This window comes from Nomascus leucogenys, chromosome 2, assembly GCF_006542625.1.
Source record: "Nomascus leucogenys isolate Asia chromosome 2, Asia_NLE_v1, whole genome shotgun sequence".
In the NCBI taxonomy this organism is placed as follows: domain Eukaryota; kingdom Metazoa; phylum Chordata; class Mammalia; order Primates; family Hylobatidae; genus Nomascus; species Nomascus leucogenys.
The window spans coordinates 117,837,215-117,850,019 of record NC_044382.1 but is presented as its reverse complement, the minus strand read 5'-3'; the positions used below and the strand labels follow the sequence as shown (position 1 = coordinate 117,850,019).

Sequence of the window (12,805 nt, the reverse complement as noted above, 5' to 3'; positions counted from 1 at the left end):
CAAAGTAGCTGCTGATATCAGAAACTAGGACACTAAAGTCCAATAATTACAGCTCTGAAGACAAATAAGGCCACAGTTAGCAATGTCACTTACTGGTATTATATTATTGCAAGGTATGTACTTTCCTTGTAGGTGCAGTATTAAATAAAACACAAGAAGATACAGGACCTTCTGTTTGTATTATATTCTATCTTCTAATCACAGATTAACCAAAAAAGCTAAAGTAGCAGCCTATATGGTAGTGTTTAAAGCTTCGATTAAATGAAAGATGATTATACTGCAATAAAAATTAATTCCCACCTCCCTCAACTTTTCCCCCAGAAGAATGTGATTTTTTACAAATGAAATAAATTGCATTTCATTAAATTATGGGTGCTATAAAATGGATTTATTAAACATGACATGGGCAAAAAAATATATTTCATTAGAAATTTCTTTCTTTTTTTTTTTTTTGAGATGGAGTCTCGCTCTGTCGCCCAGGCTGGAGTGCAGTGGCGCTATTTCGGCTCATTGCAACCTCCGCCTCCTGTGTTCAACATTCTCCTGCCTCAGTCTCCCGAATAGCTGGGATTACAGGCGCGTGCCACCACACCCAGCTAACTTTTTGTATTTTTAGTAGAGACGGGGTTTCACCTTGTTAGCCAGGATGGTCTTGATCTCCTGACCTCGTGATCCGCCTGCCTTGGCCTCCCAAAGTGCTGGAATTACAGGTGTGAGCCACCGTGCCATACCTTCATTAGAAATTCTAAACTGTTCTGATCTTGTAGAGCTTTTAAGGCTAGTGAGCAGAAGATTTCTTCTAATTTAGTATTTTTAGAAACCTTTTGAATGCGATGTCTGAACAATAATGAAAAGGAAAACAGAGTGTTCTTTTATTAGTTTAAAAGATGTTAAGAAAGAGAGAGCCCTTCAACTGCACTTCTGATCATTCTCAGAATCTGGAGAGAACGCAAATAGAGAAACAAAAGTTAAATACCAAACCGAAAACAAAAGTAGGTTGAACTACAAGGCCTCTCAATTCTGTTTCAAAATCATTAAGGACCAAAGAGTTTATATAATTTTGGAAATGTTGCTTGATTTTCGTTCTTGATTTTGTTTTCTCCTGAAGCTTAATTTGGACAATAGTCACTTTGGGGAGAAAAGGGTCAAAGAACAACTAAAGTAGAGATTGAGAAATGTAAGAATATTTTGGCAGGTATGCATTTAGTTTTTAAATTGGATTTGTAAGGTTTAACAAAAATAGACACCCAACAAAGACAATCTTTAATACTAACTCATTTTCTGTTTCTTTATTCCTTGTTGCTGAGATTACAAGATCTTCTGTATAATTAACTGGTTTAGTAACCTAATACAATTATAGTATGTAATCATAAAATATTAATAGTCTCTCTCCCCAAACCCTCATTTCTTCCTGGATTGAAAATCTGGTACTAACAACAAATAGGCTCTATTCATTAATACTCATTCAAATAACTGCATCTGGTTGGTTTAAGGGGGGCAAAAGTAGCATATATCCAAAACTAGTTTAGTAAATTAAATTCAAGAATAAATATTTTTGTTATTTTATGCAATACTAGCTAAAAGCCAATCTACAACAGCATGGAAGTTGGCTGACGTTTCCTTTGCATCTAAAATGAAAAGCCACATTTTGTCTATGCATTTTGACCAATCATCCAGGTGTCTGATTTACAGGAGGCCAAAATTTAGAATGTTAAGCAACTTTCCAGTATTTCTTAATACGGAAGACTTGGCACTAAATAACAGATCCCTGAAGACTGATCACCCTTTCAGGCAGCGTGAACACTGATAGAGCCAAATACCCTGAAGACTTCGTATCTCTATCATGGGCCTTGATTAGTGATTTCATTAAAACCCCAATAAGCCAGGATTGAGACAACTCGAGTGTTCAGGCAATAGTGTGTGAAAAACAGGAGGGACAGGTGAGTCATGAAGATTACTAAGGAAAGACTCTCTCCACAACTGGGCTTATCTTTTCCCAGAGCGAGATTTGTTAAGAAGAGCTCAAATACTAACATGAGAAGGTATATAGCTTGGAAGAAAGCATTTCAGGTGATCCTGGTATCTCTATTTCCCACCAACTACTTTCAAGTTGAAAAAATAAATGATCTGGACTAGAAAGAAAGAAAAAAAGATTTATATGTTACGTCCAGTTTATGTATGACGGCTTCACGTTTAAACCAGGCAACTACTGTAAAACTCATCAGTGAGGCACTCTTAAGTTTGCATTACACTTAATTATCCATTATTTATTTATTTTTTCATATGCCCGAGAACACCAAGGAAGAGAAGACAAATATTCTAGAAAGGAAACACATGAAAAAAGAAAATCAGGCCAGGTGCAGTGGCTCATGCCTGTAATACCAGCACTTTGGGAGGACAAGGCGGGTGGATTACCTGAGGTCAAGAGTTCGAGACCAGCCTGGCCAACATGGCGAAACCCCATCCCTACTAAAAATACAAAAATTAGCCAGGCGTGTTGGTGTACACCTGTAGTCCCAGCTACCTAGGAGGCTGAAGCAGGAGAATCCTTGAACCAGGGGGGCAGAGGCTGCAGTTAGCTGAGATCACTCCACTGCACTCCAGCCTGGGCGATAGAGCAAGACGGTCAAAAAAAAAAAAAAAAAAAAAAAAAGGAAGGAAAGAAAGAAAAAAAACTAAAGAGTAAAAAAGAGAAAAGAGGCAGAGGCAAGACCAGCAAATAGAAATGGGCTACACTGAGAGCCCCTTTGGAAGGCCAGGAGCCAGTCAAACCTCAGTGGCCCGGGCTCCTGCTTAACACTATTAGCCACTGGACAGTTCCCTGCCCAGAGGGAAACAGGAAGAGAGGGGGAAAGGAAAAATGACAAGCATTTAGTTCTGATGAGTGTAGTTTGCTCAAGTAAGTAAATATGCAAGTCAGAGTCTATTAATTTCCAAGTCAAGCACTAAGTACTCTGGCAAGCTAAGCTACAGCCACCAGCAGCAGAAAAGGGCCATCTAGTCTACACAAACTGCCCTATGATGTGAGAACAAGGTCCTGGATAATCCAAGGAAAACCCAGAAGATACAGTGACATGATTAAATAAAAGCAAAAGTAATTATGCAAATATACCTGATCGAGAAGTTGGAATTTTAGGAAGAGTTGCTACAGCATTTCCTCTGAGACACAGCCCATCTCTAAATATAACTGATGAAAAACAATGGTAAGTCAAACTTGATGACACAAGTTTGTGCCAAAGTGTGTGCCATGTAGTACTCCAGGAAAAACTTTTCCACTAAAAAACAATAGTTTAAAGCAAACTTAAAAATAGATCAGCATATCTTCTGTGTGGTAATGCTATAAAGCTGAAAATGTAACTTACAGCTCTCAGGGGTATTAAATAATGGCTTACACAAGAGTACAAACAGATGATCAAAAACAGTTTCTGACTTACCAGAAGTTTTGAGAAACTCAATAAAAGATGATTTCAGAACTACAGGTTTTACTGTAGGTAGGAAAGTGATCACAGATAACTTCAGAAGTCACATTTAGGACACAAAATTAGTGTCTAGCATTATTTTTCCCACCTGCCAGAGAACTTTTACTTCTTGATTCATCCTGTGAATCATGGGTTATTCTGAAAAACCTATCATATTATTACCTAAAGAAGTTGCATGAGAAAGTCTGTACATACCTGAAATTCTAACAAAAAGCAAATACTAATGAAATTTGCAGTTAATAAAAGTTAAATAAAAGCAAAATTAAATTTAACTATGAAATCGGAAAATTGAACTTCTGTTATTTAAGAAATTCCCTGAACGTAGTATCCCTTTGCTTCCTCACAACACATAAAAAGGAAACCGTGCCTGTCCATACATTTATCTTTAGTTTGTGAAATCCTTTATTTTTTACCTGTATGAAGACTCAAGGAAAGAGTATTTTTTCTTTTCTACTTTGTTCAACTTAGCTAACAGTGAAGACAAATTTAAATGGCATTTTTATGAGGCCTTTTTCTAAGAGTGTCAATAATATGGTAAATACCCTGGTTATTAGGATTAAATCTGTAGTTGGAAAAGCACACCATTCTACAAACAATGAATTCTAAATCAACCAACCTAAATGTGCAAGTCTTTGGAAACCACAGCCCCACTCAGACCCCATGGAATCAGTTCCATTGCCCAGGGTTAAGTTCTCAAAAGGATCAAAAGCCTATTTCCTATCACTTGGGTTCATTAAGATGCTGCTCAATACTGTTCTAAAAATGATAAACAATTGCTAGGTTTTATACTCTACTGGGTAAACAGCTGTACACAAACAGAACTAGCTTAGAACGTTTTTCTCTTAAAGTTATGTTCCAGTGATACAGGCTGTATTTAAGGAAGCAGGCCCCATATATGTGTGTGGTCTATTAACTGAAAGTCATATTTAATATAATTTCCATTTCATAAAATCAAAACACTGTATTGTTTTCAGGTGTTAGAAATAACGTTTCCAGTTAAGGAGCTTATAACTAAGACCAATATGGCAACAATTAAGAGAAGATATACAAAGGAACATGTATATGTAGGGATTGAAATGTTTTATCATTTTTTATAATCAAAGGGTAAGTTTCATATTTTAAATCATATTAAAAATATGTCAAGTTTAGAAAAATATCATCTACAAAAACCAACTGTTAATTTATTAAGAATGGCATAAGAAAAGCAAGAATTCAAAAACCATCATACATATGTTTCATAACTGCATTCCTATTTTCTTACCCTGTATGTGGTATAGTCGGACTCTATGAGTAACATGGTCAAAAAAGCAAGTCACTTCCGAATAAATCCTTCCATGTGTCACTCTGACAAAGGGCGGTGCTGTGTAAACATAAGGCTGAGAAGAAAATAATGTATTTAAGAAAAATATTTTGGCTTCCAAACTTTTAAAAGAATATGTTTATTATGGTTTCAAAAATAGAAAATACATTATCACCTGATATTTGCAATTTTAAGTATAAACCAGATCTTATAAGGTAACATAATATGCATGTGATAAAAACTGAACATGTTTTTTATTTTTAAAAATGCTGAAAATAGGAAATAAAAATGTTTAAAACTTCATTGGTCTAGAAAGCATTCCTCCCAGCTATACAAATTTCTAACTAAAATCCTTCTATTTGTCCATACAGTTACTTATTAGAAACAGCAATCATTCCACAGAAGTTACATTTTCCCAGGTAAATAATGATTATAACCATGATCCCAGCCCCCTAATGTTCAGGGTTTCGGACAGGCGGCAAGGATGACTACACGGAGTCATCTAAGCAAACTGAAAGCACGATTCAGAAACACAGTTTAATCATAGCTCGGTTTACTAAACTATAAGACATTCTGTCCTTTAACTTGAAAGAACTAGCTGAATATAAATTCACAAACTTGAAAAAACTACTTGGAAACCACTAGTTTAGTTTTTATTTAAATTTAAAAAAATGGTAACAAAGCACATAATTTATGTGACATGGAAGCAAATTTAAAACATTTATGAGTAATTATATTTTTAAAGTATTAGATACCTTAGTTCAACAATAGCATAGAAAGTTAGGCTTGCAATATGAACTACTTAAACAGTATAAGATTTTCGGCCAGGTGCCATGGCTCACACCTTGTAACCCTAGCACTTTGGGAGGCCAAGGTGGGTGAATCACAAGGTCAGGAGATCGAGACCATCCTGGCTAACATGGTTAAACCCTGTCTCTACTAAAAAGACAAAAAATTAGCCAGGCATGGTGGCAGGCACCTGTAGTCCCAGCTACTCGGGAGGCTGAGGCAGGAGAATGGCGTGAACCCGGGAGGCGGAGCTTGCAGTGAGCTGAGATCGTGCCACTGCATTTCAGCCTGGGTGAAAGTGCGAGACTCTGTCTCCAAAAAAAAAAAAAAATTTTTCAGAATTGTGTAATTTTCTTCCAAACTTAGCTCTTTGGCTAGGGAAAATTTTCTGGAGTTATTAAAATGCTTAATGGTTTACAAATTTCTTGTACCTAATTACCAAATAGCTAGAAAGTGAGGGAGGGGATGAGAACCTGGGATGATGAGTTCTGGGCTCTTGCCTTTTTCTGATATACTAGACTGCCTCTTTCCCTGATGTTTTTTATTTTCTCTCTGTAAAAATGACAATTGTTTTATCTTTCTATCTGACATTAGAGCTATTTAAAAATAAAATGGTTTTAAATAAATTAGTTATTGGTATCTATGCACGAAATTCTATAGCACAACTACTTTTTTAAGTATAAATACAGTCAATCAAAATAAAATGTCCAATGACAAAAGCTGGTGAATGAGAAAACACTGAAACAGCTCATAATTGGGACTCATTGCCCATCCTGGAATGCCTCATATGAGTTGTAGTTTGTCTTTAATTCTTCACTGACTTAAAAAAAAAGAAAGAAAAACCCCAAACAGCCAAAAACAAAAACAAACAAACAAACAAAAAACCTAGAGTCCTTACTGTAGCCTACACAATCCCTTAAAATCCAGTATTGGATTTTAGTTAGCAAGTTTCATAACTTGTGGAACAAAAGTAACTTTTTCAGGAGATAGGTCCCTAGCTAACAAGAAAATAATTAGGAGAATATTTCACTGATCTTGAGGTGGAGAAAACCTATAAAGGTATAAAAGCAAAGGAAGAAACTCAAAAGAAAAAAAAGAAATGACTACACAAAAATTTAAAACCACTATAAATGAGAAATACAATAAAATAATTAACAAACTAAATGACACAATAAGAAAAATTTTACAACACACAGGGAAAAGGATTAATTTTACCATATATAAAGAGTGCTCAGAGATCATCAGGACACACCAACAGAAAAACAAAGAATAGAAATAGGAAAATCACAAAAGAAATACGAAAGATAAATGAAGGTACAAAAATGTTCAACCTTACTAGTAATCACGAAAATCTTAACAGAAAAATATTTTTCTACTAACTTATATTACAGGCAAAGCTTTTAATATGACCAATTCTCAGTGCTTGGAGTGGGATTTTAGAGTTACTCTCAAAAAACGCTGGTAGGATTGAACATTTACCTAGTCTTTCTAGAGGGAAGATAATCAGTACATAGCAAAAGTCCTTAAAAGACTTCAGACACTGATACAAAACGACTCTTCTAGAAAGTTATTCTCAGGAATTAATCAGAATTGCATTATAGCATTCTTTTTGAATGCTACAAAGAAAGCTTAGTACAATGTTATGGTAGTGAATAATCGGGAGAAAAAGAATATATGCAACATCTTAAACACAACAGTATATATTAAAATTGGATTTTTAAAAAACATACCACCAGATTGTGAGCACTGTCACAAATGAAAAACAAAATATGTACATGCAATAAGTCAAGACTTGAGAACGGGGAGAAAAGGATATGCATAAAATAAAAGACAATAAGAAATACATCCAAATGTTGGCAATGGTTTTCATGGGATTGTGCACCTGGTGGTAAATTGTAGTGTTTTCTTCAGTTTCTGGCATTTTCAAAATGTGCCAGAGTTTGCATATTACTCCCTTTATAGTCAAGAGTGAGAAAGATTTGTTTTTTAAAGGGCTGAAAGTTAAGGAGAAAAATGGTCCAGTGGAAAATCTATTTTTCCCATATGGCTAGAGGTTTTGTGTCTGTATAAAATGCATATATATAAACCTCCCTAACTCTACGTAAATTCTAGTTTCTTCCCATGTTCATTGTTTATCCTAATTGAACATTGTTCATTGTAGCATCTTAACAAATTCCAACTCTAAAAAACTATTTATCTAACAAGGTCTTGCTCCATCAACCCAGGCTGGAGTGCAGTGGCATCACTGATCTTGGCTCACTGCAACTGCCTCCCAGGCTCAAGCCATCCTCCCACCTCAGACTTCCTGAGTAGCTGGGACTGTAGGTGCAGGCCGCCACGCCTAATTTTTGTATTTTTTGTAGAAAAGGGGTTTCGCCATGTTGCCCAGGCTGGTCTTGAACTCCTGAGCTCAAGCAATCTACCCTCTTTGGCCTCTCAAAATGGTGGAATTACAGGTGTGAGCCACTGCGCCCAGCCATTTATCTAACCTTCGACTACAAATTGCTAAGTATCAATAAAGTGATAGATAATACTGAAACCAAAAGTTCATCTATCCCTAATAAATCAACAGATGATAAAATAATGACACTCACTTATCTTTTTCCACAATACTCTTTCAATAAGTGTTTATTCCATTTGTCATCTCATCAGTACCACTTACCTTGGCATTACCATCAGGTAAGAAGAGGTAGGCACCACTTTTGTCTCTTTTAACTGTGGTTCCATACCATGAAAATTGCACATTTACTTCATGGTGTTTACCATCTTCTTTAGTCATCATTTGCTGAAGATTAAAAAAAAACAGTAAGCAACTCACTACTAAGATGTTAAGCATGTTGCATCTGGTTCTATGTATATGACAGTTTAAAAAAACAATTTCTGTACTTATCTTGTCGACCAGTGACACACAGCCCACCTGTGGAGCAGCGCCACCCACAGACTATACATGTGAGCAGCAAGTGGTCAATGAAGGTGCAAAAAGCTCATGCGTCCTTTTACTCAAGAGTCTTTGATACAGCTCTACTTAAGACTTTTTTCCCCTTTTGCCTAATTAATCTACACACATTGTAGCAAAAATGATAAGCATTCTATGAATTTTAGAACTATTCAGAACATACCTTCATAAGTCCAGTCTGATCAAACCGAAGTAAAACAAAGGAGTTCTCTAGTGTTATACCTTCTTCAGTATTTATCATACTCTTTATGGTGAAAATTCCTCTGTCTTCTACTTTATTGTTATATAAGACATAATCGGCTAAATGTGAATTTGAACTTGCTGATTCCAAAATCTTATACACTTTCAGTCCCAATGGTGGTATATGTGCTCGAAAAGAGATCTTTAAAAGATAGGGAAGGGAATTTATTAAAGATAAATGTTATCTACTGAGAGGCAAACCATTTATATTTTTGGTAAAACCAACAAACTATCATATTTTTTAAAAAGAGAATCCAGTTGTCCCTCCATATCCACAGGTTCCATGTCCACAGTTTCAACCAACTACAGATAAAAAATATTTGAAAACAACAACAACAACAACAAATACAAATAAAAACTATAGTATAATAACTATTTACACAGCATTTACATTGTATCAGATGTTACAAGTAATTTAGAGATGATTTAAAATACACAAGAGGATGTGTGTAGGTTATATGCAAATGCAGATGCTCCTCAACTTATGATTGGCTTATGTCCAATTAGAATTTGAAAATATCGTAAGTCAAAAAGGTGTTTAATACACCTAACCTATCCAAAATCATAGCTTAGCCTAGTCTACCTTCCATGTACTCGGAACACTTAAATTAGCCCACAGTTGGGCAGAATCATCTAACACAAACAATATTTTATACTAAATATAAATAGCTTATGTAATTTATTATATACTATACTGAAAGTGAAAAATAGAATAGTTGTATGGGTACTTGAAGTATGGCTGCTACTGAATGCACATTACTTTCACACTATTATAAAACTGAAAAATCTAGGTTGAGCCATTGTAAGTCAGGGATCATCTGTACTATGCCATTTTATATAAAGGACTTGAGCATCCATAGATTTTGTTATCCCCAGAGGGTCCTGGGACCAGTCCTCTACAGATACCAAGGGATGGCTGTATAACCATATTCTATAAACGTTTGATATCTTATGGGTAAACCATAAACGTCTCAGTTTATCCAGAGAACCTAATAACCTAAAGTTGGTAGGCCTATCAAAAGCATTAATGTTTTTATCCAGTATGTGAACCTGTATGATCATTCTCAATTGTTTGGCTGTACTCTAGAATGCCTAGAGAAGGAAATTCTCCATGAATGTAAGGGCTTTACAACAATGCCATTTCCTAATTATTAAATTTTTTTGCAATATTATGATATTTCGGTTAATAAAAATGATAAACATAACATAAATATTAAACAAGTTAGCACTAGACATCAAATGCTTGAGGTTCAGCAGACACTGAACAGAGCATGGGGGATGCACACAGCTTAAGACATGACTCCTGCTTTCCAGGAGCTGTTGTTCCATTTTCTAGATGGAAAGCTTCCTGTAAAATCTGACCAAAATTTTTATTATAGTTTACCTTTCTATCTAAAAGATCATGCATATTTAAGAGTAGCTAGAAGGTGGATCACGGGGTCAGGAGTTTGAGACCAGCCCAACCAACATGGTGAAACCCCGTCTCTACTAAAAATACAAAATTAGCCAGGCGTGGTGGCACATGCCTGTAATCCCAGTTACAGGAGGCTGAGGCAGGAGAATCACTTGAACCCGGGAGACAGAGGTTGCGGTGCGCCGAGATCGCGCCATTGCACTCCAGCCTGGGCAACAAGAGCGAAATTCTGTCTCAAAAATAATAATAATAATAAAAAAAGTAGCCAGCAATAGCTTTTGTCAAGCAGAAACAGTTCTTAGAGCTCCTAGTTTATGGCTGTATCTCCAGAAGTGCTGTTTAAATTACATTCCAGATTTTAAAAGTCTAACCTTTCTAGTGGTAGAGTGATCAGTTTAATATTGCTTATTTTAAGAAACTTTGGCACAAAAAATACCTATTACTTGAGCACAGATTTTCCACAATTATCTCTCACAAAAGAAGCATCTTAATTATTTTAGGGCATTTCTCTTCCATGGTGTCTTATGTCACCTTTGCAACGAAAACCTAAAACTATCCAAAGTTATTAAAGGTGGTATTTATCTCACTTTTGATAAGCATAATTATCATTAAATTCACTTAGAGCAAAATATTCAAAATTTTGAGTAATAATTACTGCATTACCTTAGAATAAACAGTATACATCCTTACAAAGATATACAATATACATACGAACAACATATAATAAGATACAATATATATACTAACAAAGAAATTAACATTTTAGGGAACACAGGATCATTTTTCCTTTAGTGTCATTTAACCCCCCAGTTAAACTCTCTGGTATTTACAACTTTCATCACCTCACATACGCCAACATGATGGCTAAATGGGGGCTACTGTATGTACATAAATTATATACTGGCTAGGTTTGTTTTACAATGCCTCCTTAAGTTCTATGGCCACAACATACCTCATAGGCTGTTTCTGAAATAGTATTTGCTGTATCCCAAACTGCACTGACTTGAACTTCCACAGGTTTTCCTGAAGCAGAGAACACTTGCACTGTGGGGGAACTCACATAGACTGAGACCAACGAGATTCGGTCTTGTTCTAAAGGATTATAGACCACAAGGTACCTGCAAAAACAGCTGCTTCATTATTGGGATCTCAAAATATTTTTACTTCTTTTAAATACATATATATACATATACATATACATATACATATACATATACATTTTTGAGATAGCTTCTCACCCTGTCACCCAGGCTGGAGTGCATTGGCTAGATTATAGCTCACCGCAGTCTCAACCTCCTGGGCTCAAGCAATCCTCCCACCTCAGTCTCCTGAGTAGCTGGGAGTAGCAGGTGTAGTGCACGCCACTACATCTGGTTAATTTTTTTCAAACCCTTCATAATACTTCAGTTCATGGACAGTCATAGAGTCAACTCATGGAGAAGAATTAACAGGAACATTCTGTGAGAACTTTCAGAGAACAGGCAATTTCATCACAACGAATATCACACAGTACAAAGTGTAATTAAATAATGATTCGGAAGCCCTTTCTAAAGAATTAATGCTTTACAAATGGAAGATATTCATAGATGTGTAATAAAGCTTTTCTGTATCCCAGAAAAAGACATATACATACGGTTTTATTCATCTGTCTAAAAGAATCAGCTCCATACAACTAATACCCTGACTCCTACCAAATCTCACCGAATAAAAAAAATTCACAATTTGTTTGCAATTTAGTCACAATTAGTTCCAGTTAAAAATCTAATATTCAGTTTAGACCACTAAGAATGTATGGCTATATATGGAAAATCACATAATTCACACATATATTTTATATACAATGGGACTTTATTATTAAAGAAAGTTGATTCTAAAAAACGTCACTTGAAGCAAATCCACTTGTAACAGGGCCCCAAATACTTATAGTAAGTAATGGTGAAAAAAAATTTATTGGGATTAGGTAGAAAAACGAAAATGCAAACTATTAAAGTAAGTTTAGGCAGTATTTGCAACTACGTGTAACTTTTGGTATGAACAAAAACATAAATGAACTGAAATTTGGGACACAATTTTCCCAATATTTTATACCAGCATATTATGACATCCTTCACATAACATTTAATCTTTACATGATGGTTTTATTAATAAACTATATTTGAAAAAATATTTAAGGACTTTATTTTTCCTAAAATCCTCTCCCAGTTCTGATATTCAAATAATTCTCAGTTGAGGTACCCAACAGCCTTGATTTTCTTACTAGCATAACTCTGCCAGATTCTCATTCTTCCATGTGAGTAGAGACGTTCTAGACCATCACATCACAGACTTCATGAAATCTGCATCCTCTGCAAGGTTTATGATTTTATAATTTATAATCAATTTGCATCATAATGCCTTCAAATAAATCAGAAGAGTATTTCAAAGAGGATGTTGGACTAATAATATAACTCACTGATTCACTAAGTGCATATTTTCATGATCTGAAATATTTTTGTTTTCCTATACAATTTTGTAACTGCAGGAACACACTGAACAGTTGGATAACAACCACCTTTCCCCCAACACGTTGTAGCTATAGATGGTAGCACCAAGCTTACCAGTATTCTTCCATCTTGTATATGTGTTCT

The 12,805-nt window shown here is 35.3% G+C and overlaps 1 protein-coding gene across 1 annotated transcript in view; it reads right to left on the bottom strand.

Annotated features, from left to right (window-relative positions):
• The window catches only part of MAN2A1 (mannosidase alpha class 2A member 1), a 177,007-nt gene that overhangs the window by 40,834 nt on the left and 123,368 nt on the right, over positions 1-12,805 (bottom strand). The window contains exons 13-16 of the mRNA XM_030817529.1: positions 11,131-11,296; positions 8,688-8,906; positions 8,231-8,353; positions 4,741-4,855 (exon numbers count right to left, since the gene is read on the bottom strand). Coding sequence (XP_030673389.1) covers positions 4,741-4,855; positions 8,231-8,353; positions 8,688-8,906; positions 11,131-11,296 — 623 coding nt within the window. The remainder of the gene's footprint in view (positions 1-4,740; positions 4,856-8,230; positions 8,354-8,687; positions 8,907-11,130; positions 11,297-12,805) is intronic.